The 19,146-nt window shown below is 40.0% G+C and overlaps 2 protein-coding genes across 2 annotated transcripts in view; one reads left to right on the forward strand and one right to left on the reverse strand.

Annotated features, from left to right (window-relative positions):
- Wdr76 (WD repeat domain 76) overlaps positions 1 to 2,711 on the reverse strand; it is a 42,991-nt gene extending 40,280 nt beyond the window's left edge. The window contains 3 exon segments of the mRNA XM_047542328.1: positions 1,699 to 2,078; positions 2,081 to 2,093; positions 2,649 to 2,711. Of these exon segments, the coding sequence (XP_047398284.1) occupies positions 1,699 to 2,078; positions 2,081 to 2,093; positions 2,649 to 2,711 (456 nt within the window).
- Positions 2,712 to 5,504: 2,793 nt separating this feature from the next.
- Mfap1 (microfibril associated protein 1) lies at positions 5,505 to 18,590 on the forward strand. Its single transcript, XM_047540361.1, has 9 exons — positions 5,505 to 5,712; positions 9,936 to 10,155; positions 11,274 to 11,403; positions 11,943 to 12,130; positions 12,628 to 12,736; positions 12,835 to 12,995; positions 14,585 to 14,744; positions 17,455 to 17,544; positions 17,647 to 18,590. The coding sequence occupies exons 1-9, from the start codon at positions 5,634 to 5,636 to the stop codon at positions 17,827 to 17,829; spliced, it is 1,320 nt and encodes a 439-aa protein (XP_047396317.1). The 5' UTR covers positions 5,505 to 5,633; the 3' UTR covers positions 17,830 to 18,590.
- Positions 18,591 to 19,146: the final 556 nt, after the last annotated feature.

Raw genomic sequence — 19,146 nt, forward strand, 5'->3', positions numbered from 1 at the left:
ACAGAGATACAGCCACATCAATGTTCATAGCTGCTCAATTCACAATAGCCAGATTGTGGAACCAACCTAGATGCCATTCAATTGATGAATGGATAAAGAAACTGTGGCATATATATATAATGGAATATTACTCAGCCATAAAGAATGATAAAATTATGGTATTTGCAGGCTAATGGATGAAATTGGAGAATATCATGCTAAGTGAGATAAGCCAATCTCAAAAAAACCAAAGGAAGAATGATCTCGCTGATAAGTGGATGATGACACATAATGGGGGGTGGGAGGGATTAGAGTTAGGGTTAGGGAGGGGGGCAAGAATGGAGGAAGGAAGGACTGTATAGCGGGAAAAGAGGGGTGGGAGGGGTGGGGGAAGGGAAAAAATAATAGAATGAATCAAACAACATTACCCTATGTAAATTTATGATTGCACAGGTGGTATGCCTTTACTCCATGTACAAACAGAGAAACAACATGTATCCCATTTGTTTACAATAAAAAAAAAAGAAAAGCAAATTGTATGCCCCACCCAAATCCAAGACTTCTAAAATTAGAAACGCTGGAGATGGAGCCCTACAATGGAGTTTTAACAAGTCCTCCAGGTTTGGTTGTTCCCAAGCCCCCTTCTGTACTGGGGATTGAACCCCTGGGGCCACATACATGCTAGGCCACAGTGCTCTACCACTGTACTACATCCCCAGTCTTTTTCTTTTCTTTCTTTTTCTTTTCTTGAGACAGGGTATCACTAATTGCCAAGGCCAGTCTTGAATTTGAGAACCTCCTTGCCTCAACCTCTAGTTCGCTGGGATTAAAGCAGCTGTGAGTTCAGGAGTGCGCCATCATGCCCACCCTTTCCAGGTAATTCTGATACAGGCTAAATTCTGAGAACCACTGATTTATCCAATCTTCTCATTAGGGAGGTTATTGGCTAAAAGGAACAAGGTTTCTTAGAAATTGCCACGCCTAGAAGCTAGGCTCCTAACCCCTAGTTTAATGCACTTATGATTTACCCTTTTGCTGTCCCACATGGTTCTTAACTCTGGGACAATAATGCAAAAAACTAATGCCTGTTTCACAACAAAAACTTTTCAGTTGTCATGTCTCCCTTTCCCTAGCTTCAATTTCTGTTGCTCTAGTTCCATCAACCTTTTGTCTTGTGGTATGGTTTATCTTGTCCTGCCAGAAGATGCCACTCAGAAAGAAGCAGGAATCCTGATAGGTAGTAAAAGCCAAAAGAATTAGATTCCTTAAACTGTTCTAACCATTTAATAGAACTAATGAGTATTTCTCATGTGTTATCTCTACTTCATTTGTCTCCTTTTGTATTTAAAAGAAATGCAATCAATTAATGATGGTTTTCCTACCCTGACATCAAGGGTCAAAAACCATATGTCCCACAGGCTGAAAACTTCTGGTAAACCATGCATAAATATGTAAGGTTAGCAAGGCACCATCAAAAACATAGACAATAAACTGAGAGGAGGAAAAAGGGAAGCAGAGTGAAGATTATGTCAACCCTCTCCTTGACACGTCAAAAACAAAAGTAAAAGTTATCTGATAAACATTTAAAACACAAAATTTCACCTAAACACATCAGATGATAAAATAATTTGATTGAAAAAATAATTTGACAACCTAAGCTTACAGAACTTCAAATTTCAAAATAGCAAGAAAAATTAGAACTACTAATTAAACTCTTACCAGGTCAGGTGTGGTATCTTCATCACTGCTTTCCAAATCAACATTGAGAATCACAGCATCTGAACTGTCCTGGTGTTCTAGCTCATTAGTTTCAGCATGAACATCTAAGGATGATTTTTGCAGAGTAGATTCTGCCTTGGAAGATAGAGCTTTCATCTTTGGAATTAAAATTTTTCTGCAAGTTTTCTTTAATTCAGTCTTCTTAAACTTCTTACACATCACTGCATCATTAGAATTCTTTTCTAATAGGGATTTGGAGCACTTAAATTGACCTAACTTGTAATTAGTGAGTGAAAAGGGAGCAAGATAAACCTTAGCTGTTTTTCCTAAAACTGTGGTCTGTACTGGTCTCAGAGATGTATGAAAGATGTCTTGATTTCTTTATATTCATTCACCTATTCAAGTCAATAAAGGAAAACAGTATTAGAATCCCAGGTTCTCTGCCTTTTCTTACAAGGTTCCAACTGATCTGCCTTAACAAATCTAATCCCCATTTCATAATGACAACATAATTCAAATTGATAGCCTGTAATAAAACTTTTTCTCGCTCCAAAATCTCAATACATAATTCATTAACCTGAACGAAATTACTGATTCTACTGGGCACATTTCTTTCTCATATGAGCTTACAAGACCAATAAATAATGACTAGCATTTGAACTTAAGGGACTACCCCAACTGTCAGCTTCGCATTAACTTAATAAAGCTGACAACAGCTGCTGCTAAAGGAAATGCTAGGGGCACGAGAAAGGAGGTCCCAGGTCCCATCCTGTCATTATTTCTAGGATTGCTTATAAGAGCCTTCCTTTTCAGACACTGAAGGCCTAGTTTTCCACAGAAAACCAGGACAGAGATCCCCGCTTATCCCGAGTGCCAGGCAACGGTGCCCTGCAAATCCCTCCCAAAGACTGAGACAAGAGCAAACAGAAAACCGTCAGACCGTTTCTCACCTTCACCTGGGAACGCTGTCTGGAGCACGCCTTCTCCTCTGCCTCAGCGCTTGACTGCGACATCTTTCCACCGCTCAGCAGCTGGCGACTTCCGCCAAGACTGCGGGCGGGAGCCCGGGGTGGGCGGGCCCCTGGGGGGAGGTCGGGAGGAAGGGCGGCGGGAGCCGGGGTCTGAGCCCGGGGAGGCGGAGCCCCGCTCTGGCCTGGCGTCAGCGGGACCACCCTCCGGTTTTTGCCTTGGACCCTGTGATTCAGATGTCAGTGGTACTGGGATTTCGCTTTGAAAAATACTGGCCTTCTCCTAAGGGAAAAACTGCTTTGCGACGTGAGCCTGGAAAAAGTTCCGACGCACGTAGATGACATATGGAACGGAGAGCAAAGGAAATCAAAATTAACAGGCAATGCTGCCTCTACGTAGGCCCACTGCTTTCTTTTAACGCCACTACCAAAAAGTCATGCCCATTTATTATATCTTCTTCCTAGGAAGGGAAGCATTTTGATTTTGTTTTAATAGCTGATAACATAATGCTGGCTTAAATTTCACCTGATCATCTGTTCACCTGTTAAAGATCCTACAGATAAGAGGGCTGGGGACAGAGTTCTGTGGTAGAGTATTGCCGACCATACACAAGGACCTGGGTTCAATCCCCATCACTGCACAAAGGAAAAAAAAAAAAAACAAAAGACTCCTACGAATAACACTTAAAAAGCAAAAAACCTTGGGAAAAACATGATTCAAATAATTTGGATGTCAAATACAACAAGATTTTAGTGCCCTTACTTCCTATAGTCACAGCCATATTAAGCCTTTCCTCCCCTAATCTCTGAGTTACTATGAACCAAAACAATTGCCTTCCCAGTACATTTACTCCCTCTGAACAACTTTCCCCTGCACTCCCAGCTGAGGATTGAACCCAATCCCCTATCCTTGAACATGCTAGGCAAGTGCTGTACTGCTGAGCTACACACCCCAACACACAACATATTTTCAGCTAATAAATTCATGATATAAAATTCTAAACCCAGGCAGTGGGACTCAGGCTGAGGCAGGTAAATGGCTTAGGAAACCCAACAGTTGGAAACCTACCTGAGTAATATTGTTAGCCACCATCTCAACTTTTTTTTTTAATTAAATAAAATTTTGGAAACTAGAAGTTATGTGGATTAGACAAAGGGAAATGAAGGGAAGGAGGGATGGGAATAGGAAAGATAGTAGAATGAATCAGACATAACTTTCCTATGGTATTATATGAATACAGACCAGTGTAATTCCACATCATGTACAACCACAAAAATGGGACATTATACTCCATGTATGTATATGTCAAAATACGTTCTACTGTATATAGAATTAAAAAAATAAAATTTTATTTGCTACCAGCGATTGAACCCAGGAGTGCTCTACCTGAACTACATCCCCACCCCTTTTTATTTTTGAGACAGGGAATCACTGAATTACCAGATGTGGGCCTTAAAATTTAGATCCTCCCAAGTTGTTGGGTTACAGATGTGCTGATGTGCTACACCTTGCGTAAAAGAAATCATTTAAAAAATTCTGTTTACTCTTTATGGCGCTCTCTCTCCCCAAACTTCTTCCGTGGTTCATTACTTGGGGGGGAGAGGGGTCGGTACTGGGATAGAATCCAGGGGCACATTACCACTGAGCTACATTCCCAGCCCTTTTTACTTTTTGAAAAAGTGTCTCCCTAAATTGCCGAGGCTGAGCTCTAACTTGCAATCCTCCTGCTTCAGTCTCCCCAAACACTAGGCAGGATTGCAGGCATGCCAAACCATGCCCAGCGCTTATTTCTTTTCCCAGACAGGGCCCAGTTTTAGAACATAAGTGAAATAATTTAAAAGCTAATCATGTTTATTGCACCTTCAAGGTCTTCCATGATCTCGTATCCATGAAATTTTCTTGACTCAAAAATTACTGATTAAACCAAACTTTTCAGTGTCCCGTATATACCATACTATTTCTGGACTTCAAAGATTTTGCTCTTGTTATCTTTTCTCTTCCCAGCCATGGTAATTATAAAGCCCTTCCTAAGGTGAAGCCTGTTCTGACTTCCAATTGGTCAATTTGTTTTAACACATTCTAGCTGTAAATTGGGATTACTTGCTAACTATTCTAAAAGTTGAGACTTCCTAAATAATATTCGATTTTCTTGAACTTAACAACATTCCATGCTCCTTTCAGAGCCCTAAACATAGTTAAACCAAGCACTCAATTACTTTGGAAATCGAATGCAATTTCCAGCCAGGAATGGATTTTAATGCGCAGCGTCCAGAATCCCCACCCAATCAACGGATTAAACTAATTCTTCTGAGTTTTCAACAATCCAGGTAAGCAACTCTCGCTATCTCCTCAGTTTCTTGTTCTCCGCCATCTGGATCCGCGCTTCAAATCCAAGAAAACTGAAACTTTCGCGGCTGGACACGGCACATGACTGTAATCCCGGCGATTCTTGAGGCTGAGGCATAAGAATCACAAGTTCAAGAACAGCCTCAGCAATTTAGTGGAACCCTAGCTCAAAATAAAAAATAAAAAGGGCTGGGAGTGTCACTTAGTGTTAGAGCAACCTTGCGTTCAAACTGCAGACCAAAAAAGAAAGGGAACTTCCTCGCCGTACCGCAAAGTCTAGGGAAGCAACTTCCCGCCAGAAGGGGGTTGCAAATTTTGCAAGGAGGGGGAGACGAGGGAGGGGCGGGAGGCGGGGCGAGGAACGCGGCGCGCAGCGCCTAGGAACATGCGCAATAACAGACTCAAATTTTAAGCGGCTTGCGCTCAGAAGTCCTCCAAAATCCCACAATCCTCTCGTAACACATTTCCGGTTTATCTAGCTCTGACGTAAAAGTATTTTCTATCAGTCGTACTGCCGTGCCGGGCGTACCTAGGTGGAAAGTAGTTTACGTGTTCGTTGTTGTTAGTATTCGCTGTTTGGAATCAGTCAGGTTTCGAGAATCACCACCGCTGCAGTCAACATGTCGGTCCCAAGCGCACTCATGAAGCAACCGCCCATTCAGTCTACGGCTGGGGCCGTCCCAGTTCGCAATGAGAAAGGTAACTACTGCTCACCCCTCTCCCAGTCAAATCTTACCTCTCCCAGCCTCGGCATCCTCCAAACCTCCCCCGGCTGGCCACTCCAACTCTGCAGGTCTCATTTCTTCCGCCTTTCCACACGAAAGTCGCACGCGTTCGCGTTGCCCGGGTTGAGTGGGGATCCACTTTGCATCATTATCTTGTTCTTGTGGCCTGACTACTTGCTGTCATACGGCAGGCCCCCCTCTTCCATTGGCCTCAACAAATTTCTTAGACGTAGTAGTCTGTTTAAAGCCGCTTTTATAACTCTTATCAGGTGGTGTAGTTATTTGTATGTGTCTTCCCGTAATAGATCATAAGCTCATAACTTCATTCAAGAGAGGAAACATGTCTTCAAATCTCTTATCCTTTTCAATCAGCGCAGTGGCTGTTTATTACATTAATAGAAAGTTGTTTAAGATAGTGCCCCAACCTTAAGTAATTCATATTCTAGTGCATATAAGACATGAAAAAAGAGGTACATTCCAAGCTGTTTGGGGTAATCAAGAAAAGTTCCTTGAAGACGGTGTCATTTAATTTGATCCTTAAAGAATGGGTATGATTTCAATACGTGCAGATGTAGGAAGGATCAGAGTTTTTCAGGAAAGATGTCGGAAAAGAGTAGCCTTTTTTTTTTTATCTTATTCTTCAAATATACTGTATTTGCCCTTGTGCATCTTGCCCTCCTCCTTTTTATTGACCGGTGATTAAACCCAGGCCTTCTGCATGACAGTCAGATGCTCTACCACAGAGCTACACCTCCAGGCCCCCTTTTTTTCCTTTTAACTCAACATGACTTTTGAGAATTATTTTAATACATATCAATTTCATTCATTTTAACTGCTTGTGAGTTCCATTGTATAATTAATCGCAGTTTGTTCCCTACTGATGGGTAGTTAGTTGTTGCCATATTGTTTTTCCTTTTATTGCAGCACTGCAGGTGTCATTCTTAAATGTATTTGATACCCTTTTTTTTTTTTTTTGGTGCCAGGGATTGAACTCAGGGGCACTTAACCACACTCCCAACCCTTTAACCCTTTTTTGTATTTTATTTAGAGACAGGGTGACACTGAGTTGCTCAGAAAACTGGCTAAATTGCTGAGGATGACTTTGAACTCTCAGTCCTCCTGCCTCAGCCTCTCAAATGGCTGGATCACATGAGTGTGCCACCATGCCCGCTATTTGATACATTTATGCAAAAATTTCCTTAGGGAGGAGTGTCTAGAAGTTAGTCATCAATTTTACTACCTGTTACCAATTGCTCTCCAAAGTTATAAGAGCTTCATAGTTTTTATTTCCAATATGTTCGTCCACACTTGATTGTATCAGATTTTTTTTTCTTTGTAGTGGGGATTGAATCCAGGGGCACTTTACTGCTGAGCTATGTGCCCAACCTTTAATTTTTTTTATTTTGATACAGAGTCTCACTGAGTTGCTTAGGGCCTCATTAAATTTCTAAGGCTGGCCTCAGACTTGTGTTCCTCTTGTGTCAGCCTCCCAAGCTGCTAGGATTTCAGGCATGCATTACTGTGCCCAGCTTCCAGGCTTGTCTTGAACTCCTGGGATCAGTTAATCCTACCTCAGTCTTCAGATTGATTACTTTTTAAAAAAAAATTTTTTTTATTTGTTCTATTTAGTTATAAACCTGACTGGTTACCATATATATATGTGTGTGTGTGTATATATTTATTTATATATTTGTGTGTGTGTGTATACATATATATATATTTGAGGGTTTTTTTGGTTTTGGGGGGATGGGGTGTGTTGGGGATTAAACCCAGGACCTCATGCATAATAGGCAAGCACTCTACCTTTGACCTACATCCCAAGTCCCTAATTTATTTAAATCTTTGCTCTTTGATACAAAAACCTTCCTCTTGCCCTCTCCATTTTATTCTTCATTAGAATTGTCTTAGTTCTTTTGACCTCCTAGTCTTCCATATGATTTTAGAAACAGCCTGGGAATAACTTTGAATGGAATTGCACTGCAATTATAGATTGTACATTTATAGGATAATTCAGGCACAGTTGCGGTCTTCTCATCCTTGAACATGATATATTTCTCCATTTATGTAGAGCTTTTATATCTTTGAATAAAATGATATTTTTCCTCCTAAAGGCATTATGTTGCTTGTTGAAGTTATTCCTTGTTATAGAGTAGTTGCCAATGTAAATGGTATTTTCTAATTATATGTAATTATGCACAAATACACTTTTTTTTTTTTTTTTTTTGCTATGCTGGAGATTGAACCCAGGGCCTTGTACTTGCAAGGCAAGCACTCTACCAACTGAGCTATATTCCCCAGCCCAAATACGCTTATTTTTATATACAGGATTTTATTTTTTAAATATTTTTTTAATTGTCAGTGGACCTTTATTTGTAAATATGTGGTGCTGAGCATCGAACCCAGTGCCTTACATATGCTAGGCAAGGGCTCTACCAGTGAGCCACAACCCCTGCCCCTATACAGGATTTTAATTCAGAATTTTTCCTGAATTGTTTTTTGGGTTTTTTTGTTTTGTTTTGTTTTGTTTTTTTGGTAGGGGTTGTTTGATTTTTCTGGTACTGTGCTTTGAACTCAGGGGCACTTAACCACTGAGCCACATCCCCAGCCTCTTTTTGTATTTTATTTAGAGATGGGGTTTTGCTGAGTTGCTTAGGGCCTTGTTAAGTTGCCTAGATTGACTTTGAACTCACAATCCTCCTGCCTCAGCCTCCCCAATCTCTGGGATTACAGGCGAGCTCTACCATGCCCAGCTTCCTGAATTGTTTAGCTTGACTCATTATCTACAATTTTTGCATAGACAATCATAGTTTACAAATTAGGGAAGTTTCTTCCTTTTCAGTCCTTATCATTTATGTATTGTTTTATTATTACCCAAATTAGACTCATAATACAGTGTTAACTAGAAAGCATAATAGGGACAACATAAGGATGCCTACTGTTTGTTCATTTAAGAAATAGATCTTGACTGGAGTTGTGGTTCAGAGGTAGAGTGCTTGCCCAGCATGTGTTCGATTCTCAGCACCACATATAAATAAATGAATAAAATAAAGGTCTATCAACATCAAAAAAAATTTTTTTTTTAAAAAATAGATCTTGCCAGGCACAATAACTCCTGCCTATAATCCCAGTGACTCAGGAGGCTGAGGCAGGAGGATCACAAGTTTGAGGCCAGCCTGGACAACTTAGTAAGAATCTTAAAATAAAAAGAGTTGGGAATGTAACTTGTTGGTAGAGCTAGGTTTAATCCCCAGTACAAAAAAAAAAAAAAAAAAATTGTTATGTGACTTAAAAAAAATAGCATATTTCTCCTCTTTCCCCTACTAATATTCTAAGTTTAAGCCATTCTTGAAATCCTAGGCTTACTTCTACTAGGTCAGGGTGTTTTAGAGTTTTGTTTTGTTTTTTGTGTCTTTTAAAGATTTGTGGGGAGTATTTTTGTATGTATGTTCATAAGTGAAATTCACCCAGAGTTTCCTTTGGTTATCAGGATTTGATCATCTTATAAAACAAGTTGGTTAGTTCTCACTCTCCTTCTGATCACTGGAATTGTATGTGTAAAAGAGATTACTCTTGTAGATTTTTTTTTTTTTTTTTTTTGGTGCTGGGGATCGAACCCAGGGTCTTGTGCTTGCAAGGCAAGCACTCTGCCAACTGAGCTATCTCCCCAGCCCTACTCTTGTAGATTTGATAGCACAAAAGCTAAAGGAAAGAAGGTGGAAATAGGTAATATTAGAATATTAGGTTGTGTGGTCATCTTTTTATAAAGGCTGCCATGGAATTTCCAAAGAGAACTAAAAGAATGTCCAAGCAATATTTTAGTTTTATATTCCCACTTAAATCATCCCAGCTGTGTCCTGGGCACTGTTACAATAATTTGTTTAAGGTTATAATTGAGGTGGAATAGCATGAATTTGTGGTGGGAATGAAGTTTTTTTTTCCTACTGGTTCACTGCTCACCTTCCTCCATTTAATTATACCCAAGGTAAGCCTCGTTGTCATTACAGTATTCACAAGAATGTTTTCCTATGACTTGACCTTTGTTGGAAAGCACCATTAGATGAATAGGAGTTTGGGTATTGGTTCTCTCCTGCTTCAACCCTTGTCTACCAGGAATTCAGGGCTCTACCTACAAAGGTCAAGGGTTGAAGGACATTGGGGAAGATTATTGAAACATAATAAGTTATCTCTCTTGCCCAGGTGAGATTTCAATGGAGAAGGTAAAGGTAAAGCGATATGTATCTGGAAAGAGACCAGACTATGCTCCTATGGAGTCTTCAGATGAGGAGGATGAAGAATTTCAATTCATTAAGAAAGCCAAAGAACAAGAAGCAGAACCGGAGGAACAGGAGGAGGATTCATCTAGTGATCCCCGGCTGCGTCGTTTACAGAACCGAATTAGTGAAGATGTGGAAGAGAGGTAATGACTAAGGTTATGTTTCCCTGGATCTGAACCTCTGCAGGTTAATTAATAATATCACTATTAGCTAATACTTGAATAATATTTATATGTGCCAATTATGCTGTTCCAAGTAGATTATATTTCCTAATTCTTGTAATCCACACAATAACTTATGAGATTATCCTTATTTTACAAATGAGGAAACTGAAGCACAAAGGAGTTAGGAAAGTACATGACCAAAGATGCACAACCAGTAAGTGGCAGCTTCAGAAAACAGCAGGTAACTTCTGACCTAAGGATCTTAAATTTTTTTTTTTTTTTTTTTTTTTGTGGTGCTGGGACTCGAACCCGCGGCCTTGTGCTTGCAAGGCAAGCACTTTACCAACTGAGCTATCTCCCCAGCCCGATCTTAATTAACTCATTAACGAAATAGAAAAGGGATACCAAGAGGCTGGGGAGATAGCACTATGGTAGAGAGCTTACCTCATATGGAGGAAGTCCTGGGTTCCATCCTATCACCTCAAAGAAAAAAGAGAGGGGTGATTGTTGATTCATTACAGGGAGTCTTTTTATCATGAAGATGTTTTATAAAATTTGAGAAATTGTTTGTATTCATCTACTTATTCCCCAGTGAGAGAAAATGACACTGATGAAGTAGGAAAAAAGACCTAATAAGTGGTCTCGTGTTAGGAAGAGAGCCTCCCAGTGAGGGTTTTTGTGTGGAGACATTACCTTACAGAGGCCAGAGATCCTGAACTCTCACTGTTCATATTTGTCTCAGAATTTGTCACAGCCACCACAAAACTATTTCACTAAGATAGTGTGTCATTGAATACAGTATGATTTAATGTTGAAAACTGAACTACCCTGAGCTATTAAAAATGTCCCTCTGTTGCCCTGTGAGTTTGCTGTGGCACCCCAGAAGGATGCCTGAACACATTTAGTGTTTTAGGCCCAACTTGACTATTTGCTCTGACCTTCTGGTATAGTTTCTTTAATCTGTACCTCAGTTTTTACATCTCAAAGACATTAGTATTAAAGAATACAAGTCAGGTTGCACTGTAACTAAGAAAATGTGGTGGATTTTCCTTCATTTTTGTGACATTAGTGATACACTTGGAGATCCTGTTTTTCAGATTGGCCCGACATAGGAAAATAGTAGAACCTGAAGTGGTAGGAGAAAGTGACTCAGAAGTAGAAGGAGATGCTTGGCGCATGGAACGAGAAGACAGCAGTGAAGAAGAGGAGGAAGAAATTGATGATGAGGTGTGATAAAGGAAAACGGGAGGTTTTTCCCTTTACTTTTTTTTTTTTTTGGTAGTGGGGATTGAACCCAGAGGCACTTTACCACTAAGCTATATCCCCAGTCCTTTTTATTTTTTAATCTGAGGCAGGGTTTTACTAGGTTGCTGAGGCTGGCCTCTAACTTGTGATCCTCATGCCTCAGCCTCCCAAGTTGCTAGGATTATAGGCATGTGCCACCATGCCTGGTGCCAGTACTCATTTGCTGAAGCCATAAAGGCTATGATGACTGCTTTTGGCAGAACTCTAATAAGTGTTTCTTGTTTATTAAGAGATAAGATTGAAAATAAAGTGTTTCTAAATTTCATTTACTTAGAATTTGTTGAGCTTGATGAGACAAAAATAAAAAGCCATCCTAGGTGTAGCCTAGAGATACAGCTTGTGCTTAGCATGTGCAAGACTGGGTTCAATCCCTAACACCAAAAAAAAAAAGAAGAAGAAGAAGAAAATAAACAGCCATTATAGACCATTTGAATAGCTAACTTAGATGCATGCTTTGATAGGAAATAGAGCGGCGCCGTGGCATGATGCGTCAACGAGCGCAGGAGAGAAAAAATGAAGAGATGGAAGTCATGGAGGTGGAAGATGAAGGACGTTCTGGGGAGGAGTCCGAATCAGAGTCTGAGTATGAAGAGTACACAGACAGTGAAGATGAAATGGAGCCTCGCCTTAAGCCAGTCTTCATTCGAAAGTAAGTGTCTCTCAAAACAGTTCAGAGTTTACATAGTCACTTCTTTCTAGGTCTGACAGTAAAAACCTCCTTTTTATCCATGTTCTTCTGAATCTAAACACTAAGTTTAAAGTATTTAGCCCAATGCCCTGCCCTGCAATGTAGATGTTGAGGAGTAGCTTGGTGTTAGCAGGATTCCAGTTAAGAAGCACTTATCTGCCCAAGTTTGTATATTTTAAGCATGAAATTAAACTTAAAGAACAAATTCCTATTTCCTATTGGCTAGAAATCGTATTACTTATAATCCAGTAGGCTCCTTGTTATCTGGGCAAATCTCAAGCATGAACATAATTTTAGTGCACTACAGATCTGTAATGAGTCCTCTGTTTTTGTCCATTTGCACATAATAGGGCCAAAAGGTTGTTTGACTTTATCAGATTTGGATGGGACTAGATCTAGGGGAACTAAGAGCTCGACTCTAAGGACTTTGGGCAATTAACAGGACCTCTGTGATGCAGGAAGGATCGAGTGACAGTTCAAGAACGTGAGGCTGAAGCATTGAAACAGAAAGAGCTAGAGCAGGAAGCAAAGCGCATGGCTGAAGAGAGGCGAAAGTACACACTGAAGGTACTGGGAGTGGTTTTTAGGATTGAGTGCAAAGAGTGGTGTAATTAGGTTTGTTTGATGATAAGGAAGTACATAGCTGAATTGTTTTCCTTACCCAGATTGTAGAAGAGGAGACAAAGAAAGAACTGGAGGAGAACAAGCGTTCTCTGGCTGCACTGGATGCACTCAATACTGATGATGAAAATGATGAAGAGGAATATGAGGCATGGAAAGTTCGGGAGCTAAAAAGAATCAAGAGGGATAGAGAGGACCGAGAAGCGTGAGTAATAGGATTGGGCCTAGGGTTAATGCTGCTAATGGGACAGGTTTCTAGTACTTAGTACAGTAGCTCTGAGGCCCATCACCTCTGGGTTCCATTCTTGGTTTTGGTTTTTTGATACTGTGGATTAAACCCAGACAGGCTTTACCACTGAGCCACATCCCCAGCCCTTTTTATTTATTTACTTTTTTGAGACAGAGTCTCACTGAGTTGCTTAGGGCCTCACTTAGGTGCTGAGGCTGGCCTCAAGCTTGTGATCCTCCTCCTTGGCCCCCTGAGTCACTGGGATTACAGATGTGTACCACCATGCTCAGCTTTTGGTTTGGTTTTGTTGTTTTGTGCCCTGGGGATTGAACCCAGGACCTTAAGCGTGCTAGACAAGTGGCTCACTCTACTGAGCTACATCCTCAGAGGATTCTTGGTTGGGTTTTTTTTGGGGGGGTTTCCTTGGGGGTCTTTTGTGTTTATTGTTTTGGTTTGTTTTTAGCAAAATAACAGGATTTATTAGAGTAATAGAAATCAGAACTCCCAAAAAGGGAGGGGTTCCAAGAGAGGGTTGCCAATGGATGGCTACTATCTATGGGTTTATATGGATCTGTAGGTTTAAGGAAGTCAGCCCCCTGCCCAATCCCCCAGGCAAGGCACTCAGTGTCCACTAGGCATTCCTGTAGTCTTTAATCCAATCAAAATTTCGATCACATGTTTTTCCTTCTTTGGTGAGGCTGTGAACTCCAGGTCATGTATGTCCTGATTTAAAAATCTTTTGCAAGTTTCTCAGCAAAAACCTGTAGCTTCAGTTTGTGCTCTGCTGCCCAAGAAGTCACCCAGGGGCCCATTGCACAGTGTTCTCTCTTCCTCCTGACTTCCAGCAGCACCCCTTATAGAAAGTGCCCCATTTACCAGAGACGGCATTAAAAGGATCCTTTGTTAGATCCATGGGAAGACCTTTAAATCATTCTAGAAAAAGCCAATTAGACCTTTTAAGTAATTTTTGGTAAGTTTTTTTTTCAACTGGCTTTGAGTTATAAGAATGGAAACAAACATTTGGGTGAATTGATAAAGGATGAGAACTAGTCATTAAGGTCTGTTGAGCCTGTGCAGTGGTACTCACCTATAATCCCACAACTTGGAAGGCTGAGACAGGAGCATAGCAATTTCCAGGTTAGCCTTGGCAATATAGTAAAACCCTATCTCAAAATAAGAATTTCAGGCTGCATTTTTTTTTACAGTGTGCGTTCTTCGTTTTTTTTTTAGGGTTCTTAGAGCTGGATGAGTTTCCCAAATTTGGATTGTGAGTTTCTCTTTTTGCAGTGATATCAGGGAAGAGAAACATAATTTTGTCCACGTTTCTGTGATAGAGTTCCAGCTAGTACTCAGTTTATTTTTAAGACACAAAAGTTATTCTTGTTGCACAAACAGTTCTGGAGGCTAGAAAGCCTAAGGTTAAGGGACCTCATTTGTTGGGAGCTTTCTTACTGATGGGAACTCTGCAGAGTACCAAGGTGATACAGGACACCATGTGGCAAGACAGAACCTGGACCTCTCTGAAGCTAGATAAATGCTAATAAATAGTTTTGCTACCTGCCTAGGCTCGAAAAGGAGAAAGCAGAAATTGAACGCATGCGAAACCTGACTGAGGAAGAGAGGCGAGCTGAGCTTCGGGCAAATGGCAAAGTCATCACCAACAAAGCTGTCAAGGGCAAATACAAGTTTTTACAGAAGTACTATCACCGGGGTGCCTTCTTCATGGTAAGTGAAAAGGGCATCAGAAAATTGGGCAATAGGAATAACTCAGAATCCTTTTTCCCCTAGATTGAGAAAAAACTCCTGGAATGTTATTTGTACTTGCCAGCAGTCAACCTTCTCATTTGCTTTTTGCCTGAGAATATAAATCCAAAGAAAAGCATTAGCTACTGGGTTGTAGAAACAGCAGCAACAACTGTTTTGTTTTACCCTCAGCTCCCAGAAAAAGGAAATGATAAAATAGAAGAATTAAGGAAATGAAAGAGAAAGTAATTAGGTTCCCCAAACCACTTAGAAATCATTATTTCAGCCAGGCATGGTGGTGCATGCCTGTAATCCCAGTAACTTAAGAGGCTGAAGCAGGAGGATCACAAGTTCAAAGCCAGCATCAGCAACTTAGCAAGGCACTGCCTCTAAATAAAATATAGATAATGAGTAGCTCAGTGGTATAGCACTTGCCTAGTACATGTGAGGCATTGGGTTCCATCCTCAGCACCCCATAAAAATAAATAAAATAATAGTGTCATCTACAACTAAAAATTTTTTAAATATCTATATCTATATTTATATTTATATTTATATATATAAAACAGCTGGGGGTGTAACTCAGTGAGATCAATCCCCAGTACCAAAAAATAAAAAATTGAAACACTAATTTTAAAAAATTTATTAAAAAGTTAAAACAAATTTTAAAAGCCCACTTTTTCAAGTTCTATGTATCAAACCCTAAATATCCCCACCACTTCTAAAATTCCTGCCTTCACTGCAGATACTTGTAAAATTTTTGAACTTCAGAGGAGGTTTCCTTACCACCCCCCAAAATCAATTTCAGTTTATCTGTTAATCAGGAAGTGTTTTAAACACATAAAGTTTTCTAGTCAAAAGAGATGAATTACTTCTTGTACTGCTTCAAAGTCATGAAGTAGTTTTGCTTAAGCATTCAGCAGCTTTAATAATGAAATTTTGCCAGGAGCAGTGACACATTCCTATAATCCTAGCAACACAGGAGGTTGAAACAGGAGGATTGTAAGTTTGAGGTCAGCCTCAGCTACTTAGTGAGACCCAGTCTCAAAATTTAAAAATGGGGGGTGGAAAACTGGCAATGTAGCTCAGTGGTAAAGCACTCCTGTGTTCAGTCCCCAGTAACCAAAATAATCATCATATCATCATCATCATCAAACTTTTTAAAGAAGCAGTACATTGTTGGCTAAAAAACGAGACAGGCAGGCCATATAGCCCATCTCGTAGAGTGCCTGCCTCACATGCTGGAGGCCCGGGTTCGAGTCCCCAGCACTGTGGGATTGCGGAAATAACAAACAAAACTGATTCTGAGCCTCCAAACCTTCCATCGTCTCTCTTTAAAAAACAAGACAGTCTTTTGATGTACATATTCAAATACTAACTCTTCTTATCTGCATAAGATTTGAAATTGAAATGGCTTCTGGGATTAATGAGGGATTTTTTTTTATTTTTTTGAAATGGTCTAAGTTGCCCAGGCTAGGCTTAAACTTAGAATCCTCCTATCTTGGTCTCCCAAGTTGCTAGGATTACAGGTGATGCACCCCATGCCTGGCACAAAAACTGTTCAATTGTCCTACCTTTAAACTGGGCCTTTCTGCTGGGCATTAGTGCAGACCTGCCCAGATCTTAGTGATTCAGGAGGCTAAAGCAGGAGGATCGCCAAGTTCAAGGCTAGTCTCAGCAACTTAGACCCTGTCTCGAAATAAAAAGAACTATGTTGCTTAGTGGTAAATCTCCCCTGGGTTCAATCCTCACTACCTAATGAATAAACAAATATACTGGGCCTTTCTGTAACTGAAAGGAAAAGGATATGCTGAAAGTGGTTAAAGGACTTAGCCTTTTAACCAGATAGGGCTAATTTTAATTCCTTCAATATGTGTATTTATAATCTGTCACAATAATATAGTTTTACCAACATGTTGATTTTGAAACCATTCTCTGGTTGTGTTTTATTGTGTAGATAGCCCTTTGTCAATTCACTGTTAAAATCACCATTTAGCCATTTGTGGTGGCACATGCTAAGTCAAATATACACTATATCTTAAGGCTGAAAATACTGTGAGGGTTCTGAATAGGGAGATGTTATATTTGGTAGAATATTGGTAAGGAGGTAGTATTTAAGGTGTGTGGACTTTTTTAACATTCAGTGGTACAAAATATAAAGAGACCAGCAGGAGTGGAGATAGAAAATATCAGCTGTAAAGGTACATAAGGGCTATATATTTGACCTTGACTACACAGAGTAGTTGTGTTTAAGAAAGCCACTGAAGCTTTTGAGCAAGGCAGAGATAATGAGAGAATTGTGTTTTAGAACCACTAAATGGAGTGGTAGTAAGATTGATTGTAGGCAACTTAGCAACGCTGTCTCAAAATGAAAAGCAGCTGAGGATGTAGCTCATCACAGTACTGTTTCTCCAGTATTGAGGGGAGGGGGGAAAAGAATTTTAGGATTGAAGATATGAGACCTGTAGAGTTGAAGTCACATGAGCATAGCAAGTGCAAAAACTAGGCCAACCTTCAGTAAGTACCCACACTTAGAAAGGAGATGAATACAACAGGAAAGAGTATCATCTTTGCAACTAGGAATCTCTTGAAGAAAACCTCAATACCCTGTTTCCTGTTTCTTTGTTGCAGTTTAATACATGTGAATGTATGGGAAATAAAATCACAAGACTGATAAGATTCTTTTTTATAGGATGAGGATGAGGAAGTATACAAGAGAGATTTTAGTGCACCTACCTTGGAGGATCATTTCAACAAAACCATTCTTCCTAAAGTCATGCAGGTATGGGAAGTTTTGTCAACATGAAAAGAAAAAGTAACATATTGAGGGCTGGGACTGGGTCTTCGTGTTCAGTGGTATGATTCATCATCAATCTTTCCCTAGGTCAAGAACTTCGGACGTTCTGGTCGAACCAAATACACCCACCTTGTGGATCAAGATACTACCTCCTTCGACTCAGCATGGGGCCAAGAGAGTGCCCAGAACACAAAATTCTTTAAACAGAAGGCAGCTGGAGTACGAGATGTGTTTGAGCGACCCTCTGCCAAGAAGCGGAAAACTACCTAGAGTTCAACTATTTATTCCACCTGTGGGACACAAGGGGATGTCTCAGCATCTGGTCCTTGATATTCTTTTACCATTATTCACATGGTTCTTATATCCACCCTACTGGACTTACTGTCATACCTGTTACTGGGTAGTCCAGTCCTTGAAGGTGCTTTGTAAGGTTTGGACTCAAATCTGAGAAACCTACAGAAAAGCACTATCCAGGTAGGTTTATAGGCTTCCCATTTAATACTGTTTCCAAGAAATCTGAGGTTTCTCTGCTGTGGCTTCCCATATTTACTTGGGACTATTCAGTTTTCTTCCATCCACTTAGCTTGTGTCAGAAATGTGGGCATGTTAAGTGGAAAATGCATTACTTCTACCTTAGGGTTAGGAGTAGTGTACCAGGAATTTAAGCTCACTGAAACCTGTTTTGCATTTTTGGTTGGAGTCAACTTTTCTAAGTGAATATACTTTTTATCTTTTTGTGTGTATGTATGTCAAGAAATAAAAGATACACATCAGAATTTTTAGCATAATACTGGATAATAAAATGTACAATTTGACAAATATTAACTACCTATTAACTAAAATAAAAGCAGGGAATTGTTAAGCAGAGGGTTTTCAGTTTGATCATCCCCTTTAATCTCAAACTCAGATACTAGGATTAGGTGTTAAGTAGCATCCACATTTATTCCATGAGTAAATAGACATTTGGTTTTCCTTCCTCTGAACTACAGCTGTACATAAAACAAAAGTTAACCCATGAAACGTGGCATCTGTCTTACTGAGTCCAAATACCTGCTATCATCTTGCTCCTTGCAGGGTGGGGGAATAGTCCTGAGTAGCAGGACTATCATACTAGAGTTAAATTCATTTCATTTTTTCACTTAATATTTACTGTACAATCACTATGCACATAGAGTCCAAGAGTTCTGTGGGTTATAAGGAATGAAATTTTACCAGTGGAAAGACTGCTCAATGGCATTAAAAAAAAAAAAAAAAAAAAAAGACCAAGAGGCTGAGGATGTGTACCTCAGTGGCAGAGCACTTTCCTAGCATGTGTGATGCCCTGGGCTCAATCCCCAGTACCACAAAGGCAGACTGAGCCAGGTGCGGTGCTTCATACCTGTGGTCTGAGTTACTGCGGAGGCTGAGGCCAGTGAGGAGGATCACTTGAACCCAGGTGTACAAGGCAAGCCTGGGCAACATAGTGAGAAGCCCATTTCAAAAACAAAAAAGATCAATATCTCTTTACATTATTTTTTTAAATTTTTTTACTTTTTTAGATGTTGATAGATCTTTATTACTTTATTTATATGTGATGCTGAGAATCAA

This window comes from Sciurus carolinensis, chromosome 2 (genome assembly GCF_902686445.1).
Source record: "Sciurus carolinensis chromosome 2, mSciCar1.2, whole genome shotgun sequence".
Classification (NCBI taxonomy): Eukaryota; Metazoa; Chordata; class Mammalia; order Rodentia; family Sciuridae; genus Sciurus; species Sciurus carolinensis.